Genomic DNA, 20,558 nt, shown 5'->3' on the forward strand with positions numbered 1-20,558 from the left:
TTTGTTTTGTTTGCAGAGATGTGTCATGCAGCTACGCCTTAGCACCGAAGGGCTTAAAAGATTAAAGAATGCTAATGCAAACCAGATTTAGACGAATATGTGAGAGATAAATTTGAAACAAATGCCTCGAGTAATCCGTCTGAGCAAAGCCTTTCTAGGATTATTACAATTATCACACGAAGCCTAAAAAACTTTTGGTATTTTACAAAGTGTTATTAGTCTCTGCTTGAAGTTCCTTGGAAAAGTTTGCAAAACCATGTTACATCTGCCAGATTTTATGTTTCGTTGGCATTTTATGTGGTAGACCAACACAAAGTAGGAAGCAAATGTGAAGTAGAAAGAAAACAATTGTTGCCCAATCTGTTATTCATCTGAAACGTTTGTTGTGCATCTTTATTCAGTCCCCTGAGGACGTCTTTTATGCAGTTTTCCTTGAGAAAACCCTAAGGTTATCTCCAACCAGCTTCCCTGCTTTGTCTGAAGAAATCATCCCCACAGGATGATGCTGCCATCACCATGTTTCACAGTAGGGATGATGTGTTTAAAACCAGATGTGCAATCTTAGTTTTCCTCTGAAGCGAGCGTTTTGCATGTAGGCCAGGAAGCTCCGTATTGGTCTCATCTGACCAGAGCACCTTCTTCTGTGTGTTTGATCTGTCCCTGCATGGCTTGTGGCTCACTGCAAACGGGACTTCTTTTGACTTTCTCCTTGCAACTCTTCCATGAAGGCCAGATTTGTGGAGGATATGATTCAAAGTTGTGACAGAGATAGAATCTCCCACCTGAGCGGTTAATCTCTGTTGCTCCTCCAGAGTAAGCACGGCACTCTCGGCTGCTTAAAGCTGTCCATGCTGTATTTATTCAATTCAATTCAATTTTATTTATATAGCGGCAAATCATGAAACATGTCATCTCGAGGCACTTTACAAAGTCAACCTCAATCAGATTATACAGATTGGTCAAAAATGTCCTATATAAGGGAAACCAGTTGATTGCTTCAAAGTCCCGACAAGCAGCATTCACTCCTGGGGAACCGTAGAGCTACAGGGAGAGTCGTCTGCATTGTACATGGCTTTGCAGCAATCCCTCATACTGAGCAAGCATGAAGCGACAGTGGGAAGAAAAACTCCCCATTAACGGGAAGGAAAACCTCCAGCAGAACCAGGCTCAGTATGAACGGTCATCTGCCTCGACCGACTGGGGTTACAGAAGACAGAGCAGAGACACAACAAGACAGACAAGAAAGCACAGAAGCACACATTGATCTAGTAATCTGTTCTACATTAGATGGTAGTAGCAGGTGAGTCGTCTTCTCTGGATGATGTCACAGTTAACAGAACGCCAGACCAGGTGTACCTACTATGAAGATAAAAGAGAGAGAGCAAAAAGTTATAAGCAGAAATGACAACACATAATGCATAATTGAAGAACAGTAGAACTCTATAGAGTGAGAAAATTAGACCCTGATATACTCCAGTAGCCTAAGCCTAAAGCAGTAAAACTATAAAGGTAGCTCAGAGTAACATGAGCCACTCTAGTTATAAGCTTTGTCAAAAAGGAAAGTTTTAAGATTAGTCTTAAAAGTAGACAGGGTGTCTGCCTCACGGACCAAAACTGGGAGTTGGTTCTACAGGAGAGGAGCCTGATAGCTAAAGGATCTGCCTCCCATTCTACTTTTAGAGACTCTAGGAACCACCAGCAGACCTGCGGTCTGAGAGCGAAGTGCTCTGTTAGGAACATACGGGGTAATCAGAGCTCTGATGTATGATGGAGCTGGATTATTAAGGGCTTTATACGTTAGAAGAAGAATTTTAAATATATTAAATTTATATATATATATATACATATATATATATATATATATATATATATATATATATATATATATATATATATATATATATATATATATATATATATATTAAGATTACTTTACTTTTAGGTGACTTCTGAAGGTAAATGATTGAGCTGGATTTTATCTAACGGTATCAGGGTAATAGGTACATAATGACGCACTTTTCAGATTTCTGTTTATAAATTTATTTTTAAAAAATCAAGTATAATTTTCTTTTTCCTTTACAGTTACTCACTACTATGTGTTAGTCTGTTAAATAAAAATCAAATTTAAATGGTTTGTGGCTATAAAGTGAAAAATACAGGCAACAGTTTTTAGTGGCATACATACTTTTGCACATGTTCACTTAATATACAATTAAAATGTTTCTAGTCAGTTTCTATCAGTTTCAAACATCAACCAGGAGGTGAGATATGGATTATCTGAATGTCCAGAATGATATGCTGTCAATCTTCTCATCTCCTCCACTGTTTTACATCGCCACCCCCTTCGCCGCCTCCCCTCTGCTCCGTTCAGAGAGTTACGGAAAGCCATTTACTGTAAATCTCCCCGCATTTCTATCCACGCACAGAGTAAACAAGTTGGCAACAGGGAGTTCTCACATCTGCTTCAGACCAAAGCCGTGAAGTGTTCCCAGCCCACAGACACGCACATATACATGTACTCGCTCATAATGCAGCCTTTAGAAGTGGCTTCTCTCCTGGGTGCACTTATCCGGGCTCCAAATTGCGCGTCGAGCGGCTCTGCTCTCTGGAGTTCACATGTGATTAAACAGCAAAGAGAAAAAACACAGGCGAAGCTGTATCATGGAGAAGCTCCGCTGTGTTTCGTCTGTCTGCTGCGAAATAAAACGACGAGAACTCGTGCATCTAACAATGTTCAGCTCGTAATCCTTTGAACTTGACCGAGAAAGAGCCTCGGCTGCAGCTGCTGCCAGAATACTGTTTGTTTCTGACGGAAAGTGGATCATTCCTCCTGATCGGTGTGACCAAGCACAATGGCCCATTATGACGGTGGATTGTGCAACAAGAAAGCGGCTCCGAAAGTTAGAAAGCTCTGCAAAACTATTCATACCCCTTGAACTCCTTTTTTTACATTGTTCCAACAGTCCACGCTTGGATTTCTGCCTATTTTGTCACAAAGTTGTGCGTCATTGAGACACGTGACGTTTATAGTTTGTATTCAGCCTCTTAGTGCCAGTACTTTGCAGGACTAAGTTAAACAGCAATCACGCTGGTTACTTATGTCTACATCTGTCGTGATCCACAGACTTTGAGTTATTTGGTCGTGTTTATTTTCAGTTTTTATAAGTTATTGCAATGTTTTTGATCATTACTACTGTGTCACCGTTCATTGGACCTAATCCCGGCCCCCAGTAATCACCTCCTTTGCTTCAGTCATGCTGTACTTTTTCATAAAACAGGTAAAGATGTTCGCAATGTTACAAAGCATGCACAAATAATTAAATAAAAAACTCTTACAAGCTGTTATGTGAGTTTTAAAAGAGCAAATAGAATCAAAGATATGAGAATATTTTAATATGTGGAATTTGCAGCAAAAGTCAGAGGTCAATGAGGTTCCAGGGGAGTTGATTAACTTTCTCCTCTTCTTACCAGATCATCCCGTCAACAATCCTTTTCTTCCGCTGCCTGCTCGTCTGTTCCTCAGTAGGTTTGATGTCTCCTTTGTGTTTCCCTCCCCTGCTTTGTCACTTTACCTCAACAAATCACCCTGAAAATGTGACTCCTGTCTGCTGCTCTGTGTTTGGGTCAGACTCCACCACTTGGAGGCACACATCTGTACCGGCTTTTGCACATCTGGAGCCTGAAACTTTGCCCTATTCTTTGCAAACTTGTGCAAGCGCGGTCAGACTGGACAGAGAGCGACTGTGAAAATCAATTGTGAGTCTTGCCACTGATACTCAGTTGGATTTTAGGTCTGGACTTTGAAAGGTGAAAAACTCCAGTCCTGAAGGGCCGGCGCACCTTTTCTCGTCTGTTTCTGATTCAACACTCCTGACTCACATAATCAGGTCATTGGCAGGACTCTGTGGAACTTGACTGCATGATGAGGATCAATTTCCGTTATGCGTGCTGGATCAGGGACTCGCCTAAAGGTTGCAGGGCAGGTTTAGAGTCGTTGCTGGAAGGTTGATCTCCGGCCAAACCTCTAAGTTTTTATTTCCCCCAGGATTGTCATGCATTTAGCTCCAACTATTGTCCCACAAGCAGCCTCACTGTCCCTGCTGAAGAAAAGCACCTTACACCATGATGCCGCCACCACCATGTCAAGGATGATGGTTTTTTTTTTCAGGTAGGCCTTATCTGGTCTGTAAGTTTTGACTGACCGATATGTTTTGGTATTGTTGCAGTTGTACCATACCCCGTCCATTTTCAGAAGCTGGACTGACCGCTGTGCCAAGAGAGAGTCAAAGCTTTGGACGTTGTTTTTATGATCTAAGGCTGCTTTAAACTTTTGCACAACTTTATCTTTGACCTTCACGATGCCGTTTGCTGACTTGTAGTTGCCGACAAACATCTGAGGCCTTCACAAGACTCCATTTACTACTGGATTTTATTTAGCGGCGTCACGGTAAACGGGGCTGAATACAAACGCCCTCTGCACTTTTCAGATTTTTACATATAAAACATTTTGGAGGAATGCGTTGTTTTCCTTTGCACTTCACAAAAATGTAGGGCCATCAGATAACACACCCAATAAAACCCATGCGTCATTAGAGTAGTGAATACTTTTGGAAGGACGCAGCTTGTGAGAGGGTGAATGTGGTTTCTGTGTGCGGATGGAAGAGAGCTCAGAGGGAGTCTGTCCATTTTCTTTTACTTCTGCCCCCTTCCTTCACGCCCCCTGGTTACCAAGCGTCACCAGTTTTATCATAAGGACAGAAAAAAGTTGAGGAGTGATCCGGATCGAGAGAGAGAGAGAGAGAGGGAGAGATTGAGGGAGGGTGGGAGTGAGAGGGAGAGGGAGAGAGTGAGAAAACGCAACCCTTCCCACTCGCTAGAAATCACGGGGAGTGACTGTGACAGGAGGAAGGGGACAGAAAGTCTGAGAGCAGAAGTAAAACCTCACTGGAACTTCATCACATGTTCCCCCAGGACCGAACCGGACTTTTTATCTGGACAACCCATAAGATAACCTGCGAGTCAGAAGAGTGTTGAGGACTGCTGGAGCATGCGGTTCGGTTCTCTGTTCAGGTAAAACTTGCGCTTCTCCAGCTGCTGTGCGCTCCGACACACGTGTGTTTGCATCCTTTTTCAAAGCTGCCCGTGGCGGAGACGTTTTCAAAACTTTAATTTCGGGACTTTTGGTTTTTACGCACGACGCCTACATGTTGCGCACTTGGTGCGCAGAGCGAGATATATGATAGGAATTTACCCACAGGCGCGTATTTTCTATCAGGCAGAAGCTCCGCGTTTCTCCTGAGGGCGTATTTTTTTCCCCTGAGGTTTCCCCCTGATATGAATCTCTCCCCCTCGCTCTCGCTCAGGGTTTATTTTACAATGTGCCACTGTAGCGGCCGCGCAGGAAAACGTGGATCCCGGTAGGGGGTCGTTACTTCGGCCTGAGCGGGTCTGTTGTGTTCCTGCCGGGCTCTGTGCGGGTTCCCTCTGTGTGAGTTTTTTTTTTTTTTTTTTTTTCTCGGGGGGTAATTGTGTGGTGTCGGGAAGTTTCCAGAGACCGCGGCGGTGCACCACAGTGGGAAGAAAGCACCGATTACTCTGCCTACATGTGGCTTGCGGACTGCTGATTGCGGCCATGGTTCGGTTCCCTTTTTTCCCGGTGAGGGCTGCAGCGTCCATCCAAAACCCAGTTGTTGAGGCTCTTTTTCTGACTGCATTCTTCTTCTGCTCGCCACTGCACTTGTCTCGATGTTTTGGTGCTTGGTGTAATCGTTATAGGTTGCCTCCTAACCGAAACAAGTTCATTTATGTGGAATAATCCCACTTTTAAAGGACATTTTAAAAGTTTTTACCACTCATACCCTAACATCCCAGCTCCATGTTCACTTGGTGCCTTGCAAACAGCCTTCAAAATGTCAGCAAGGGCTGGTTGGTGAAGTTACAGAGAGGGTTATGTTAGAAAACAATATTCCAAGCTGCCTGTAGTGAGACACTGCGGTGGTGGAGACGCTTTTCTTCAGCAGGACCAGAAAAGTTGTTCTGATTTCTGGAGAGACAGATGGGGGTAAATACAGACACAGCCTGGGAGAAAGGAAAAACAGCTGCACCTCAAATACATATTCATGCATTAAAATGGCCCAGTCAAAGCCCGGGTGTAGATCTATTGAGAATCTGTGACGGGACTTGTTCGCATGTGACATTCATCTGAACGGACTTCGGACACTGGGCTGTATGGACGATCTCAGGTTTTGAAACAACACCCCAACCTCTGAGCGTCTGGCAGAGCGCATCCATCACACAAACATTATAAGCGTATCACACACCTGCAAACCTACCACCTCCGGAGGAGCTGCAGAGATCCACAGCTCAGGTTGCAAAATCTGTTTTAAAAAAAGCAATTATTGGCTGTGCAGTCCACAAGTATGGCCTTTACAGAAGAAGAAGAAAAAAAAAACGCCTCACCCAGCAAACATCTGGACAGGGGTGCTCTGGTCAGATGAGACCAAATAAAACCTAAAACACGGCGACGGTAGCATCCTGCGGTGGGGAGGCTTTTCCTCAGCAGGAACAGGGAGGCCATGAACCAGTCCTGTTGGTCTCTCACATAAAACCCCAGTAAAACACACATTAAGGTTCGTAACTATAATGTGACAAAATAAAAAATAAAAATCAGCGGATGTAAATACTTTATCAAAGTATAATTAAACACCGCGCTGCTCAAGGCTGTGGTCTCTGAGTGTGGTTGTTGAGTTTGTGTGTGTTTAAACCACCTCCTCAGGGTGTGTTCAGGTCCTGGGAGAGGCATTCCTATGGAAAGCCTGCTTGCTGTTTAAACTCCGCGTGTTTGTTAACACCTCCTTGGATTTCCCAGATCGACGTCGCCCACGAATTTGCCACGAACCTCCAGCGAGAAAACACTTTTGTCCGCCCCTCTCCCGGCCCACACGCCGCCCGTAGGAGCTAACAAAGTGGCACGGTTGGTTTCTACGGTAAACATGGGCGACTGCAACATGTGACGTTGGGGGGGGGGGGGGCGTTCACTCAACACGTCTGCTTTAACATGAATGTGGTGCGACGAAAGCTGACAGAGAATAAATGAAGCCTCTGTGAGCTTTAACGCGATTTTCACGTTTATGTCATGGAACGACTCCGGGCCTCATAATGGTTCTTATTCAGCGTGCTGTTGGTTTAAATCCCGTGTGTTTCTGCCTCGTCTCTCACCCTCGTTCTCTCCCTCAGGCTCTGCATGCTGTGGGGCTTTGTGGTGGTCACGACCTCGGCGACCAGCAAGGCTGCCAAGAGGAAGGTGAGTCATTAGATCATCCAGCTGGGTCAGCAAAACATGAAAAAAAAAGAAGATATTTGTCACAACAAAGGGGTGAAAAGGTGACAGGAGTCAAAGGACAGGTTCAGATTTTTCTAGCATCATTCCAAAGCATGAATGCACACTTAAAAAAAAAGAGCGTAGCGTACAAAGATTGTCACCTTAAAGGTTTCACTTGCAGCGAGAAGCTTCAGTGTAAATGTTTTTAAGGCTTTAAATGCAAGTCTGTAAAATGTTACAGTGGCTTTAGGAGGAAATTGTAAAATTTAGAGAGAATTTAAAGGTAAAGTCAGCAGTTGAAGTCATCTGAGCTGCTAAGAAACCTGTAGAAGCTGCAAAAGAAAAGTTAGCTGTGTCTAAACTGTTTGTTATTGGATTTGGGGGAGCGTGCAAACTCCACCCCGTTTTGTTTTGGCAATGAATGCTCTCCCCTTGTGAGCATCGATTGTCTCCTTCCACAGCCCAAAACATTCATTTTAGGATAATTTGGAAGTAATCTGAGAATCTAAATTACACTTTTTATAGCCCCACAAAATAATTCCTACCCCTTCAAAGTTTTTCACTCTGATCATGTTACAGCCACATCCCAGAATAAGTTTTTTTTTTTGGGGGGGGGCATTGGTACAAAACAAAGCAATATCTTTAAATCAAGTTGCCTAAATTGACTTTATTTTACCCACAAAATGTACCTAACCACCTAATTTAATTCAAGTTTTACTGTAATGTTAAACTGTGTGTACTGTAGTTGAGCAGTGATGTTTTACCATAAAATATGTATTTACGAAGGTTAAAGTGAAGTTATACTCTTTGTGAGATTTAATGTTGTTAGTTTGCCAGTAGAAAGAAGATATAGTGAATTCATAGTTCGATTTTATTTTATTTTTTTATATTCCTTAGTAATTCTAAAATAAATCTTGATCTTGAGAAATTTTCTGAAATTTCCATGTGTTTTTGTTCTTATGCGGTAAACTTTGCTTGAAAGATTCATCCTTCAGACTGAAGAAAACATATAAAAACATGTATTTTTAAAACCAATATTCTGCTAAATAGAATTTGGACATATGCATTTGATATCAATCGTAGCATGGATCGCATGGATCGTGCGTTTGATGTCGTTTAGGCGCAGATGTCAAAGTTGAGTGTGCTGCCGGGAGACGGAGGAGGACCGCTTGGTGCTGCTCTGTGTGTTCGCTTGGTGGAAAAACATTGTTGACATTAAAAGGGGACCTACTATGCAAATTTCTGTTTCTGCACATTTTTGTCTACTTCCATCTGGGTCTTTAATGCTTCTAGAAAGAGTCCAACCCGTAAGCAAATGTTTTGCTGGTGAAACGAGTCGTTTCCAAAACCTCCCCATTATCATGTCACAATCGGCGGGCACCGCCCCTCACCTAGCAACCCTGGCGGAGCTCCGCCCACTTCATTGTTGGAAGAGGAGCACGTTGGGTCAGCTGGTGTTAACGCTGTAATGTGGTGCACCAATGGCCGCTGGAAAAGACAAATGTTTAGTTCTGGGATTCGATCAACAAAACGTGTCCGTGAACATTCTCCCAGTCACGAAGAACAGAGCTGTGTGGCTTAATTTTATTTTTGACAAAAGATGTGAGTGTAAACATTGAGTGGGGGAGGGGGAGGGGGTTTATGGTATTGATTTGTGGTATTTAAAGTCTGGTATGTCTTAACCATCTAGGGACGGAAACGTTTTGCTCTTTCTTCTTTGCCGTAACTTTGCGTAACATCTCACACTTAATCAGACCGGATAGAGAGAACCCTCGATTTTCAAGATTAGCCAAACAGTCTCAATTAGCCCTAGCCATTACTTTGACTAGGCCATAAATACTCCAGGCTGAAGTCTTCTGCCACGGTTTTAGCTCCATCCATCTTCTTGATCCCTACATCATGATTCTGGTACCAATGTGTTTCACTATGGAGATGATGTGTTCAGGGACTACTTTATATGTAGGACAAATGTCTCGGATGTCTTCGCGTAGCAACCTGTCCAGCATGACACAAGACTGCCCACCCTAAATTAAATAGATCAAATTTTCTTGCTCTGTGTCCTGACTTAACTCGAGCTTTGAACTGGTGCTGCATAAATAAACTGAACTAAAACAAATTTAACTTGGATTACATTAAATTGCGCACATTAAATAGGCGATAAAGTGTAGTTCAAGACGCTTTCTAGTAGGGCTGGGCGATAAATCGATTTAATCGATTAATTCGAATTTACAATTCTTTAAGATTTCATTTTTGGAAAATCTGGATTTTATTTTGCCAATACTTTGGGTTTCATTGGGTTTCATGAAGAGAACAGCATGTGATGCTGAATATATGTTTAGGCAAAATTATTGTCAAAATATTGTTAAACTGTGGAAACTTTTTTTTACCATAATACAAGGTACTTCATTTACTTATTTACTTTTTTTTTAACTTAGTTTGAAGTTCACAAGTGCAGTGAAGCCTGTTCTTAGCTCAATGTGTAATATACCAGTAGCAGCAAATGTTTTGTTATATTTTCATTGTTTATAATGGCGTGGCTGCCATCTTGTTTTACAAGCATGTTTCACAGCTTGTTATTTAGTTGCATTTTGAATCCAGGTCAACTCCCTGACGAAATGCTTGAAATAAAAAGCAAGGTTTTAAAGTAATTTCTTTAATTTCTTTTTATGAAACAAAAAGGAGGAAAAAAATCGATTAATCGGATTTGGTATGATAAAATCTGCTTTTACATTAATAAATGTAATAAACTTATAAAGTGTGTCAAACGAAGTTTTATGGGATCTTTGTTTAAGATGCAGCGATAAAAGCGCCGGCAGGCACCAGATCCTTGCACAGCGGCATGCCAAATTTGTAAAGCTTTCAGTAAATTGTCATAACTGCGAAGAAGAAGAAGAAGTCAGCAGGTTGTTTAATGCACCAGAGTTGGTGGCTGCTCCGTGTCTGGTGCAGGTCTGCTTTTTACAGTGCAGCGGGAGTTTAAGCAGTAGCTCCAGAGGTCAGCAGCGGCTGCTGCAGGGGTCACTGCTCACAGCTCATTAATACTTCCAGTTATGTGGCTGCTGTGTGTTTGATGGCACTCCTTCCCTTCACAAACACACACCCATGCACATAACTCCCAGTAAGCCCACCTCCATCACCCTTTCTCTTCCCTTTTTCCTCCCAGCCTCCCGCCGTTTTTACCCCAGACAGCGACAGGAACTCTTATTAATCTGGTGGGAAATTTTGCCTCGTACACCTGTCCCCACTCACCCGTCCGCAAACATTTACCCGCCGCATGTTTGCCCCGCTGTTTTTCCGCCCCGTGTCCACGCACACATTTAAGCCGCTGTAAATAAAACGCGCGGGGGAAAGCGGGGCACAGATCTCAGTTTTGGTTCCTTTTTCTCAAAGGGAACTTTTGTCCGTCTTGCGTGTTTGCCTCGCTGCCAACCAGCAGCTCGGGTTATGAGAGGAGAAACATTTATCTACGGCCACAGAGGAGGACATCAAAGCCTCCAGCTGGCTCTCACGTTTAGGCCCTCACACTTACATGTACACAAACACAGCGCCGGGTCAGCCGTGATCTCGTCGTTCCTGCTGTGGGCGACTTTAGTGAACACAAACTGCGGTGGAGTTATCCGACGGCTCTTAAACTGCTGCTGGCAGGTGGCTGAGACGCTCTTAAACCCAAGCGATGAAGACTTCAGGATTTATAGTTTGGCCCCAGAGGAAGGAAATTCATGAGACTGTGGATCATCGGCAATCTGTGAATTCTTTGTATGGTTTTTTTTCTTTTAAATGGTGCCAAAGCTTGCAGTTTTTATTATTTCTAAGGTTGAATATAACGCTGCCGTTTGCACAGAAGAAGAGTAGGGAACTTGGGAAAATATTCTTTTGATATAATGCTGACCTTTGCTGATTTCTGTTAATCTACAAAAACAGCTGCTGTAGTGAAAGAGCTGGTTCTGAATCGCTTCTTTTATCATATTGTTACTATTTACTGAATGCAAAAAAACTTGTAAAGCTCCACAGGATTGAAGTAGTCTCAGATTTATTTGTTGAGTATATTTTAACTGCAGCAGGTGTTGACCAACAATGACGATAATAATAAAAAAAAAACCCTACAAAATATGACAACAAAAACATGGCTACGAAAACAAATGAAATCAAACACAATTAAATTAAAAAGCAAACTTGGTTGTCATATTTTATTTCATTATTGTAGATAAAGACTAACAATCAGGGTCTTCCAGTTTGTTGAAAGTAATCATGTTATGGGGATGCTTTGCTTATACATGTGTTAGAATGGTCTAGTCAAAGTCAGGAGTAAATCCCATGGAGAATCTGTGGCAAAAAATATGATTAAAAAAAACCTTTAAAATTACCGGTCATTTAATTCAATCTGACTGTAGTTAAGATTCTCAGCAAAGAAAATATGTGCAAACATATGAGGTATGGTATGAGTATGAAGGTATGAATACTTTTGCAAGGCAATGCAATAGAGTGTTAATTGAAAAGGAAATACTAAATGTCTAGAAAAAGCATGAGATTCAGGAGATTATAATTTAAGTGTTTAAATGGTTTAAGAAGTTTATCAGAATTTGATGCCGGGTTTTTTTTGTTTTTGTCTCTCAGGTGGTCGGCCGAAGGTCCAGACAGGTGTTGGAGGCGGAGCCTGTTGACGGGGTGTGGTCCGTCTGGGGGGAGTGGTCAGAATGCTCTCAAAGCTGTGGAGTCGGTGTGTCTCAGAGGAGCAGGAAGTGTTTACCCCCTCCTCCATCTTCTCCGACCCTTCCTCTCTCCTTCGCCCCACCAAACTGGGCGGGTTATTATCCCGGGAGCGTCAGAGGACCTCTTACATCACCTGGGAGTCCTTACTATCCCCCTCGTTACCCGGGCCAACGCCCATCTTATCACCCTCCATCAGTCTCCAGGAGTCATAACCCCGGATTGCCTTTATATAGGAACACACCCACCGGTGGAGAAGGGCCTCCTGTTCCGGTGCAAAGCAATCGGTCGCCTCCTTTTTATAATTCGGAAGCGTCCCCCGTCGGTCAAGAACCTGCTTACCATCCCCCCTATCACATGACCCCACAGGGTTACAACCAGCCTGCGCGGGTCTTCAGGAGGCCCACCAATCCAGGAGCAGGGAGAGCCGGGGGCGGCGGGAGCAGGCGCTCTATCCCCGCCGGTCGGGAGGGCTTGCCTTCGAGGAGGTTAGTGCGACGGGAGATTTTAAAACAACCCAACATTCCTTAAAGCAGTGATTCTCCTGTTTTTTTTTTTTTTTTCCACATGTGACCTGACTCACCATTACTGATTAGTGTGACGCCTGTAAGCAGAAATAAGGTCACAGAGCAAAGAAACGCCCTGAAGCGAATGAACTCTGGAACCTCCGAGGGTCAGCCCAATGAGATTTCCACAGCTTAGAGACTTATTACGCATTTTGTTCTGTGACAAACGCCAGAACAACGAGGCTCTGTTTCCGAAGTTGTTGCTTTTTTTTTTTTAAGATCTGGTGTTATGTCGCAAAATTAGAGCATTAGAGTAGAGTTTGGAGCAATTCCCATCCCTCCAATCTATTGTTTGCTTATCCTGGCATAGTAATGAGGGGCTGGCTCCTACATCTGGCAATCTTTGGGCAAGAGGTGCGGTATACCCTGGACCTGTCACCAGTCCATCACAGGACAGACAACCATGTACACACATACACACACACACGCACACACTGTTAAGGACAATTTAGAGTAACCGATTAACCAAGCCGTCACGTTTTTAGACCCATCTAAAAAAAGACTTGATTACAATATATTTGGACTCGACTGCATCACCCTTCAGCCCTAAGTGTCGGTCATCAGGTTAAACCGTGGAGCAGCTTCCGCTTCCTGAAAATGTGCAATTCACTGTAGGTTAGCCTAATAATGCTTTCAAAGAACAGTTTTTAATGCAACTTTCTAACTTGTTAGCAAGTTCAGTTGCTTTAAATGAAATATATGTTCAATAAACACCGAGGACTTTGCTAAAATCTTGCATTTTTATTTTATTTCCAAAGAGGTTTCCTTGTAATTTTTGAAAGCAGTCTTGATCGAAATTACTATTTTTTACTTCTTTTTTTTTACTTTTTGCTACTGCTTTCACTCTTTTTCAGTCCAGTAGCTAAACGTTTTCAGTGGAGGATGGATTTTGTTTCTCTAGCCTCTTAAACGTCACCTATGATTAATTTAGACCTAAAATGGATCCTGTTTGCTCGGTTTTCCTAATTCTATTTTTTTACCAAATACTTACGATATGCTGTGATTGGTCAGTTACAGGAATGGACAGAAACTACAGATGCTTCTCAACAGATATAGAATATAATCAACAAGTTAACTTATTCAAACAATACAAGAGCGAAACGAATTTGTTGCATAGTGTTAATACTCAAAGAATTATACATTTCAGGTGTGTATTTCTGTTTATTTTTATCATTATGGTTTACAGATAATGAAAACTCCTGATGTTTAGAGTGCTGTAGCCATCTGTATTGATGGAAAGTTGAGTGGAAGGAAAAAGTGTGGTAGAAAATGGTGTACAAGCGACATGGATCTTGCCCGTTGGAGCCTCAAATCGATTCTGAAGCTGTTTTTACGCGCTGAAAGCCAGAATCATCAAAAGTAATAGAAATACTTTTCTTTATTGTTGTTTAATTTCAAACAATGCCTCCTGAAATAAACATTTTATATGCTACCTCTGAATCTTAGGGCTAGGGATTATTGCAGCAATAATCGTTGCAGTTGTTGACTGGGCTTTTTTGTTTTGTTCAGCATTCAGAGAGTCATGGAAAATGTCACTTACACAAAAAGGAAGTGAGTTTTGCACGGCTGGCATTAGCAACAGCGGTTTGTTTGGGACAAACAGTAGCCGCCGCATTGTTCACAGACAAAGAAAAGATTTGTATCCCGTCACAAAATACAAGATTGAAGGGATCTGTTGGATTACTTTCCCAGAGTGCACCACATTGTTGGGGATGCACTGAGGTTGAGATTGTTTATGCCTCGGAGGTTTTGGAGTCGTGCCCATCTCTGCCTCCGGTATCTGCTCTGTAATTACAGCGTTATATCTGGTTTATATCGTTCGCACAGGCGCTGCGTCGCTCCGCCCCTCTCTCACCGCATCCCGCCGGATCCACGTTGTTTATATTCATCTAATCCCACCTCACCGTTTTCTCTCTGACTTCATCTGTAAATCATTCCTGAATAACCCCTGCCCTGCGTTTGTCGCTCTTTTGATTCGTTTCTGCAGGGCCTCCAGCGTCCGTCCGGGTCAGTTTGGCTACGGAAAGGTTCCCTTCTCTCTGCCTCTGCATCGAACCCAGCGCCAAGCTCGGCACACCGCTAACGCCACCGACGAGGACCCCGAGGCGACTGTCGCTAGAGGTGGCGCCCCGAGCGAGGAGGCGACAGAGAGGGAGAGGGGCGAGGTGGATAGAGCCGAGGAGGAGAACGGAGAACGGCAGGCTGGTGAAGCACCTGCCGCTGAGGAGGAACCCGCTCCCACGGAGAGCCCACGGCAACACGGGGGCAGGACGTCACACTCCGAGACCAGGAGGAGCAGGCTCCCACCCCAGCACTCCTTCTCACGCTCCTCGCCCCCATCCGTCTTTGTTAACCGCCACCGCTTCGACTGGAACTCCGTCACTGCTCCTCCTCCTCCTCCTCCTCAGTCTCACCCGCGCTCTCCAGGTAGCTCTCCTCTGTTCACCTCTCCTCTCCACCGTCCCAACCCAGCACACGCAGAGAGGGAGCCCCACCTAGGCTTCGGGCCCCAGGCCGCACCCGCCGGCAGCGTCTACCCCTTACGGCACCAGCCCTCATCCTCTCACCCGGGAGCAGAGGCCGGCCGGCACAGAGGAGGCGAAGCTCCTCGGCCGCTCAGGTGCTCCGGCCCGGAGAAGGAGTACCGCCGATGCTCCTCACAGGTAGATGCTTGGTTGATTTGGGTTTTACTTTTCTCAGTGAATCCCCTCATCTCACCTCTGCTTCGCTTAGCTTCCAGTCGTTTCTGATTTATATGCACGCCGTATGTTTGAAGGGAGCGGGTGGAGGAGTGAGCAGCTGGAGGTCTGCAGACTCTATTTGACAGCTTTAAATCATTTTCTAGCTTCAGCGCTGCATGCTGGTCTCTGAGCATTCGCGCGGAAACTTAGACTTGAACTACACACTTTTGTCACGAGGTTAAATGCAAACCTGTGGATCCATCGATAGGATTCACGCATAAATGTGAATATAAACACTGACACCACTGGTAAAAGTGTTGAAAAAGACTTGATTACAATATATTTGGTACGCAGTGACTTTTGGGGAGTTTTCCCACCTCACTTATGATTCTCCTCACTGTGCATGGTAGTTAGATTAAGCTGTCTTGGTTTTTCACTTGTTTTCATCTTCTTATTTTGCTGCTCTATAGGCAATTCATCTCTTATGAAGATAAAACATACCTCTAGCTTTCTTTAAAGGAATGTTTTCACGTCTTTCCCATTTTGAAAAGTTGCTTTTGTAAAGAGGTTTCTGTGACCCATCGTGTTCAAGATGCCTTCGACTTGTCCGCAGTAGGATTTGGTAATCGTGCACAGTGGCAATTCTACTCTCTACAATTAGGAATATGTGCAATAAACAGTGCATTTCTCTCCATTCTGTGCATTCGAACACACAGAATCATGCTCACAGATAGAAATCACACAATACGATGTGTCTCCGTGGTTTTATGGGCTAGAAATGTGAGATTAATGTACAATGTGCAGGAATGCACATGTTTTTCCCTTAATTGAATACATTTGCTTAAACTAGAAGTTACTTTCTAAATCTTTTAATTAGATACTATGCTGCTGCATTAAAAGATTTTTTTTTTTTTTTTTTTTACAAATTTAGCAGCAGTTATTCATTTGTACCATATGGGCGGTTGCACAGGGTGGCATGGGCATTAGGAAGTGGGGCGCACAGGAAGCAGATCAAATTTGGCCTGAGCCACATTTTTTTGCATGTGTAGTCAATGTAGAAGGTGGCACATCCATGTGTTGTGTAGGCATTCCCTTCTTGCTGCTGAGAAGAGGGAGACCGGCTTATGTGCTTTCTGCAGGACAGCATATCATCTCCCCTTAAATCTGAGATAAACTCTGGCATTTTAATTGGTTAAAATTACTGTACCCTCCACCCTGAAACAGGGGTCCAGGGACCCGCTGTGAGTTATTGATAAGGAATCTGTTTCTCCGCTGTGCATCAAACTCGGCTTTATCAACCTAGGAGTGTGATTCTTGAAACAGTCTGTTGTCTTTTCTATTTGGCCTGTAGAAAAGGCAGCGTTGTCCACAGCATAGCAGATAGAAAGATTTTCTATCTATAATTTTCTACGTTATCTTGTCCCACCACCTAGTTTATGTTTCCGCTTTTAACAGTTTTGATTATTCTGGAGCAGCTGCAATATGGTTGGAACGACCATCAGCGTGGTAAATAATATAGAATATATACATGGAGAATGTTGTTGTCCAGAAAGTGGAACTCATGTCTTTGGGTTCACGGCAAACAGACCTTTTAGGACTTCAGCCCAGGCTGTTTGAAGGCAAGAAAGGAAAAAATATGCTCTCAAATGGAGGTGCCTTAAGAGGCCCCCGAAAAAAAAAAAAAGTGTGAGACACGTTCAGTGCTGATTGTTCCATCTGTGAACAATCAGCACTGAAACTACCCAGTAAAAAATTAAGCCAATAAGCAATAAGAAACAGCCATTTATCATCACAGCAAATAGTTGCCTGAGATAGAAAATACCGTTATTTACATTTATTACATTTACTGCATTGATTTGACAGCTGGCTACTGGCTTTGTAGTGATTACTTTCAAGGACAGACAGTAAATCAACCTTCCAAAACTTTTGACACCTTACATTATCCAGTGCAGAAACTTGTATAAGTTTTCAGGATGTTTTTTTTTTTTATTTCAATCTCACACCTCATCAAAGACCAAATCCAGATTCCCGTGTGATGATCTTTGGTTTATTGGTCTCTCTGTATATGGAAGTGGACAGAAGGATGTTTAAACCGGCTCTTTCCAGCTGATGTGATGGGAATATATGAGGTGCTATAATCTAATAATGCAGCCCGTATGAGTAGATCATCCAGACAAGCCAAACTAGTTCCACATTCTGCTGCTGTTGCCCTGAGCGTGTTACTGAGGTGGGATTTGTCTTGCTTGAGTCAGTGTGGTTGTTTTTTTTTCAAAAATTCATAGCATCCCTGCACAATCTGGAAACGTCTTATTCAGGTTAGGATAAGTATGGAAAGACCCAGCCATCGGTATATCAATACATATATGCTTACAGAGCCAGGCAGGTTCCTTAATTACAGCCAGACCACTGTAGCCATGTATTTGAAATAAATTGGTTAAAAGGATCCAGAAAAGTGTGATTTTTTTATATGAATATTATGCAGGAACCTTTACTTCATGTCCTAATACTTTTCTGTGGTCCAGTTTTTTTGTGGAGTACTACTGAGTACCAGCTCAGCCATCTCATTTCCCTCCATCTGTGGGTGAAAGCAAAACCGTCCTCCTTTGCCGTTTTATTAATTGTCCTCCGTTCTAGAGACAAAATGCAGGTAGAGACACTAAGGTTGTGATCTTTGGGGTTTCTACTGTAAATCAGTCGCAACCCTGTCTAATAACGATCAATCTTCTGCTCGGTGAACGATCTTGAAGAGTCACAGGGCCCATATCAGAGGGACAGAAATACCCAGAGAGACATGTGACTGGGTTATTTATTCCACGGGCTGCAGGTCTGCTTTAAGTGAGAGCGCAAGGAGGGATGATAAGATCGGTTTTAACACACACACACACACACACACACACCGACACGCTTTCACATTTTCCCTCTCAGCCAGCGTATATCTGCAGCCTGCCCCTCGCCAAGTGGAAGCAGTCACTTGAAGTGGGAGCCAGCTTGGCACTTTAGAGCTCTTAGCTTTTCCCTCCGTAGATAATTTGGCAGCCCCTCTTGCCATCTTTTACCCTCCTCTTGTTCTTCCTCTCTGTGTCCTGTCCTGTTCGCCGTGCCCCCGCTTAAAGGCAGATTTAAGTGTCTTGGCAGCACGTGTCCCCCCCTGTGGGTGCCAACAGGGCTAATAGCGGTCCTCTGACGGCCGATCCTGACTCATTGGGTTACGTTTTTACCCGCCGTTAGCCTCTGCTCCGGCTCTGTCTGCTCCTGCAGCAGGAAGCGTGGCTTTTTATGCGTCTTCCAAATAGGTTTTAAAGGCTGAATGCAGGACTTCGCCTGGGCTTGTACGTGCTCAATGTCTATGCGTATGCCAGTAATTTTAGGGGGTGAGCCAGACCGAGAGTGACACATCCCATTATCTGTTAGGTGTGTTTGTCATAACACGGCATGCCTGAGGCCCATCACAAGTACGACTGTGCTGCGCGTCGGCGTGTGTTTTTTATACCGTTGCGTTGGGAACTACGAGGGGGACAGAGGAAATGAGAAGGGCAAAAGGTGAACGTGTGTGTTTGCACGGGGTTTTAAGAGCGGCGTGGCAGAGGAAGTGGCGCGGCTAGGCTGTTGTGAAAGAGAGCACTGTTTTTTAGCGAAGCTGCCCTGGATCTGTTCGCAGAAGCGGTGAAGAATTGGAGCTTGGGGGGGGGGGGTGCGGCTGGATGAAGAAAGAGCCGTTTGGTTGGGGATTTTCTAAGTTACGTTAAGGAGGGTTGGCTGTGAAATCAGACAGAGTGGGATGGAGAGTTTGTTTTGATGAAAAAGTGTGTCTGAGGAGCGTAACTAGAGAAGAAGTTATTCTGTCGGAGGACGGGAGGAAGAAAAAGGTGCAATCTGAGAAGATTCTGTCTGTCGTTTTTTTTAAAAATCGGAGACAGCAGCTCGAAGCGCTCGCTTTCTGAATCCTTTCACGCTGAGTTTTGGTGACGGGACGAGCTCCTCCTCCTCCTCCTGCTCGGTGTAAATATTTACCCAGAGTCACTAACAGTAAATCCCTCTGCATGATGGAGCGAGTGTTGCATTTAGGATGACCTAATAAGACGGATACCACCGGGGGCAGCTGTGTAACTTTAAACTGTACTAGAAAAAGCGTTCCTAAGATTTGTGGGACTCTCTGCTTCATCTCCCTCTGCGAATGTATAAAGAAACTGGCACGTTTTAGCCGATTTCCAGATTTCAAGCTGGAGAAAAGGCCGCCTACCAGGAAGATTCGTCTTATCGAGAGCTAGTTCAGTTCATCTCTGTTTATATTTCATCACCTGAACGTCCTAAACTAAGTTCAGACCCAATTAAAAAGGTTTAGCTCATTTACTGCGCATCTTTTTTTATTAAATAAAGTCTATAGATGATGATATAATATTTTAGCTAGCTTATATTATTATGCAATTGTCTAGAATTTACCATCTAGTTTACTTACAGCCATTTTGTCCTGTTCTCTTTGCTCACACAGATTTTATTTTATAGTGTCCAAACTCTCCTAAAAGCTGCTCGTATTCACATACTCCTGTGTTTTGGGTGACATAAATCAAGCAAAGTTTAAAAGTTTGTTGGTAAAATTGTAACTTCAAGACTCCTTTAAATTTTAGCCACAATTACAATTGAACAAGGATCGTGTTCCTCTTTAAAAGTCATAGCTACAACTTTTCCATCAACATAATACATTTTTTCAAAAATAATACTTCCACAGAATGTCTAGATTGGTGTGGAATAAAGGTATAAATTGTGCTGGAATTAAATATGTAGTATATAAATAATTGTTTTACATATTTTGACGGGTCCAAAATACATAAATATTTACTTCTGCTAACGATGTCAACGTCGACACGAAAGGTTTCTGTATCAAAAGGAATAGCAGGTTGAAGTCAGGTGAGACGGAGCTCAGGCAAAGCCAGATCATAGATCACAATCACGAGTGTGCCACCTACTGGCCAGGAGGAGTTAAACTTGTATATATATGTCCTTTATTAAAAACCCAATTCTGAGCTAAGAAAATCTTCATCTAAATAACTTCAGTGCAACAGATGTGAACTTATTTGCATTTTTTCCTCTGCGATGGTCAGAGAGGAAATTTTTTTGGAGAAATTTACTTTCACGACTTGCAGATGGTTGCATTGGTTTCTATGTGGTTGCATACCAGCACTAATAGCCAGGTTTAGGTAAGTACATGTATGAGCAAATTTAGTGTAGAAGACCATGACTTGCCTGCTTAGAGTCCTTTCTTCAACCTGGTAGAAGATGTTTAGC

The 20,558-nt window shown here is 43.3% G+C and overlaps 1 protein-coding gene across 1 annotated transcript in view; it reads left to right on the forward strand.

Moving 5' to 3' along the window:
* Positions 1 to 4,821: 4,821 nt before the first annotated feature.
* adamtsl4 (ADAMTS-like 4) overlaps positions 4,822 to 20,558 on the forward strand; it is a 52,656-nt gene continuing 36,919 nt past the window's right edge. The window contains exons 1-4 of the mRNA XM_012865745.3: positions 4,822 to 5,070; positions 7,237 to 7,303; positions 11,936 to 12,516; positions 14,582 to 15,257. Of these exons, the coding sequence (XP_012721199.2) occupies positions 5,048 to 5,070; positions 7,237 to 7,303; positions 11,936 to 12,516; positions 14,582 to 15,257 (1,347 nt within the window). The 5' untranslated portion in view covers positions 4,822 to 5,047. The remainder of the gene's footprint in view (positions 5,071 to 7,236; positions 7,304 to 11,935; positions 12,517 to 14,581; positions 15,258 to 20,558) is intronic.

The sequence above is a fragment of the Fundulus heteroclitus genome, chromosome 3, assembly GCF_011125445.2.
Source record: "Fundulus heteroclitus isolate FHET01 chromosome 3, MU-UCD_Fhet_4.1, whole genome shotgun sequence".
Lineage (NCBI taxonomy): Eukaryota > Metazoa > Chordata > Actinopteri > Cyprinodontiformes > Fundulidae > Fundulus > Fundulus heteroclitus.